The sequence below is a fragment of the Juglans regia genome, chromosome 7, assembly GCF_001411555.2.
Source record: "Juglans regia cultivar Chandler chromosome 7, Walnut 2.0, whole genome shotgun sequence".
In the NCBI taxonomy this organism is placed as follows: domain Eukaryota; kingdom Viridiplantae; phylum Streptophyta; class Magnoliopsida; order Fagales; family Juglandaceae; genus Juglans; species Juglans regia.
Window position 1 is genome coordinate 16,101,733 of NC_049907.1, and position 3,554 is coordinate 16,105,286.

General features: G+C 35.2%; 1 protein-coding gene across 1 annotated transcript; it reads right to left on the reverse strand.

Annotated features, from left to right (window-relative positions):
- Positions 1-1,236: 1,236 nt before the first annotated feature.
- LOC108979759 (pentatricopeptide repeat-containing protein At5g42450, mitochondrial) lies at positions 1,237-3,170 on the reverse strand. Its single transcript, XM_018950500.2, has one exon. It carries the CDS (start codon positions 3,092-3,094, stop codon positions 1,505-1,507), a length of 1,590 nt encoding a protein of 529 aa, XP_018806045.1. The 5' UTR covers positions 3,095-3,170; the 3' UTR covers positions 1,237-1,504.
- Between the last annotated feature and the right edge of the window lie 384 nt (positions 3,171-3,554).

A 3,554-nucleotide genomic window follows, 5' to 3' on the forward strand; every position in this document is an offset into this window, starting at 1 on the left:
CTAATTTCTTTTTTTTTTAAGGCCAAGAAATGAAAAAAAAATTCACATTTGCATGCGGGCCCATTTTCTTTTCGTTTGAGTTTTGACCCAACACACATTTTTGAGTTTGGACGACGTGAATAAGAGAGGATTTAATTTCTTTATTTTTCGTTTTGAACAACTCGCTAGAAACGGAGGCACAAAAAAAAAAAAAAACGTTGCAGCTTGAAGAACCTCGAGGGGTCCAAACTGCAACTTCTCCAGCCTCCTCCACTGCTTTCTATCTTCATCTACATCCATTTAGCTTGCTCATTTCTTTCATTAATCTCTATTTAATTTTAGTATGAATTTTATTTTATATTTTTTAGATTTTTAATTTAGAATCATTTGATTTTGGATATTTTATTTTTAGTATGTTAAGTTTGATGTAGTTATTTTTCTTGCTCTTTTAAGCTTTCGTTTAACAGTGATTACAATTGCTATATATTGATTTTGAGAATTTGTAATTTGAATATAAGGATTAATCCTAGAATCTTGGTTTTGGGGCTTTTCAATCTCTAGTTCTTATTTTGTCAATTACGTTGTAATCTAGTTTAATTCTTAGCTTAGTTTTATTAATCTCTTAGTTTCATTGCATATTAGATTAATTAAAACTTAATTAGAACTTAAATAATTTCAGTTTTATTAATTAATTTTCTGATTAATTAAGATTGTTTAGCTTAGTTGGTTCCTTGATTGTTAATTTCAAATTGTTAGTCTTTTACATTTCATTCCGACACTCAAAAAAATCTAAAAATATGAATCTAGTCCATGACTAGTGCCCTTTTTATTCCCGTTGCACTCTTCCATTCATTGCACATACCACTACTTTTATTTTCTCTTTGTGAATATTTTCATCATTTTAAACAAGTTAAATTTTAAGTAAATTTTCTTGAGGAGGATGCGCCGTAATAAGTGAGCTGTTTTAATTTATTGTTATCTTTTCATAATTTATTGCTTTCCTAGTTAGATTAGTATTAGTATTTCCTAATTTTATTATACCTGCAATTGTTATTTTTTAGTTAGAGTAGCATTCTATTTTGTTGGTTATTTAAGAATCAAGAAAGTACGATTAAAGGCACTTTTTGAATAATTAATGAAATTGCATGTTTGATCCTGAGATAAGACTAGTCTGGTGAGACGCCAAAAACTTGTTAATTTATTTTCTTGTAGAGATTCCAGCTTTATAGAGAGGGATTCTATGCTTGTATTCTTTTTTTCTTTTTCTTTTTTCTCTTCTTGGCATCCATGCGAGGTTGAACTAGGAAGTTGGCATCAAGAAGTACACAATATCAGTCATTCAGCCACCCCTCGTGACGTCCTTTTTTCACTTTCAGTGCAACTTATTGCGATAGCTGATCTGATCTTTGAAACCTATACGTGCAATACAGAATAAATGACTTTAGTCTCTCAAAACTTAATGTTCGCACCCCAATTTATAAAGATTGGCCATGCTAAATGTTAATCATTTCTACCAAAGATAGACTCAAGAATCTTCAAGAAAATTGGAATATTCGATAAGATCCCTCAAATGCTCAATACAAAACCTCAAGGCCATATAAATTTCATCCTTTTGATGATGATTCCTGTCTCCGGTTATAAAGACATGGACCTTGCTTCTGATTTCAATCCAACTGCTACCTGGAATCCTCTTCATACCTTTCTCTTTCATCTCCCTTCTTATTGTTGAAACACAAGACCATCTACCGGCTGCAGAATGTGCGTTTGACAGCATTACATATGATGACACATCTTCAGGATACAAAGTCAATATTTTTTGTGCTGCAAACTGCCCCAATTCCACATTCGAGTGAATCTGACAGCCTCCAAGCAATGCTTTCCAAAACCCAATTCCCGGATCAAAGGGCAAATCCCAAAGAAACTCCTCAGCTTGTCTAAAGTGCCCTGAACGGGAGAGTAAGTCAACAATACATGCATAGTGCTCAGGCTTTAGCATGCTAGGATCTTCAACTATTGCTTTATTGAAATATGAATAACCCTCATCAACAAGGCCGGCATGATTGCAAGCCCATAAGATGCCAAGAAGTGTAACACTATTAGGCCTACAACCTACGAGCCCCATCCTTTCAAAGAATTTTATGGCTTCCTCCCCTCCACCATTTTGTGCATAACCGCATATCACGGCATTCCAAGAAACAATATTTCTTTCAGAAACTTTATGGAAAACCAAGAGACTGTCTTCCATGGTTCCACATTTAGCATAAAAGCTAATCAACGAATTGCCAACAAACACATTAAGCTTACCCAAACACTTAATAGCACAAGCATGAAAGCTTTTTCCCATTCCAAGCGCAGCAATATTGGCTGCTGCACTGATAGCACAAGGAAAAGTCGACTGATCTGGCAACAATCCATTTCTAAGCATCTCAACGAAAAGATTCACAGCCTCTTCATTGTGGCCTGTTTGGCTACACCCTCCAATCATCGCATTCCATGAAACAATGTTTCTCTCAGGCATCTCTTGAAAAACTGAGAAAGCATCTTCAATCCTCTCTTTTTTCAGGTAGCTGCTGATCAAAGTCGTGTAAGATACCACATTTGGCTCAAAGGTATCTTCAAAAGCTCTTTGAGCTTCCTCGGTGGTACTCAACTTGGCATAAAAATCTAAAAGTGCACTACCGACATAGACATTTGAGTGAAGGCCAATCTTCATTGCACAAGCATGAACTTGCTTCCCGATATTAAGGTTTCCTAGCAGAGTTGATGAGTGAGTTACGGTGCCAAACGTGAACTCATTGGGTGTAATATTTGATACAAGCATTTTTGAGAAGAGATAGATGGCCTCTTCATGGCGGTGCTGTCGAGCAAAGTGGCCAATGATGTGCGTGGCAGATATTACACCCAAGTCAGACATTTCATCGAACAGCTGAAGAGCAACTGGGAATGATATTGATTCAGGTATAGCTACCGTATGGGCAGGTTGGACTCCTGAGGTTCCTAGTTTACGGGTATGTGCATGATGTTTCTGAATTTCAACCACATGACTAGAAGCTAACCTCAGGCTTATCCTCCATATGGGCTGGGAGACCAAGGATCTGTGAATTATGGGTTTCATGAGCGAATTTGGGAGAATTATTTTTGTGTTTGAATAATATTTAATAATAAAATTATAAAGATCTTGAGAATTGTGTTCAAACAAACCCGAAGACAAAAATTGTCCGAGGTAAGAGAAAATAATTGCTTTATTAGCACAGTTATATGGCAACTGGCGGCTTCAGCGTGAAAAACCGCGTATAACGTGTTTATAAGGAGTCCTGCTACAGCCCCCGCTCCCTCTCCCGCTCTCGGTCCCGCTCAGTGTAAAATATAGTGTTTTTTTATTTTATTTTTTTATATATATATTTTTTAACACTATAAAATATTTTTTAAAAAATAAAAAAAATTATAATATCATTAAAAAATACTTACTTAATTATTAAATAAAAAAAAATATATTAAAAAAATAATTTTACACTGAGCGAAACCAAGAGCGAGATCGGGAGCCGTACGAATAGCATTATTCGTTTATAAATGAT

Coding starts and splice junctions, on each gene's coding strand:
- LOC108979759 (XM_018950500.2), bottom strand. CDS start 3,094: ATGAAACCCATAATTCACAGATCCTTGGTCTCCCAGCCCATATGGAGG.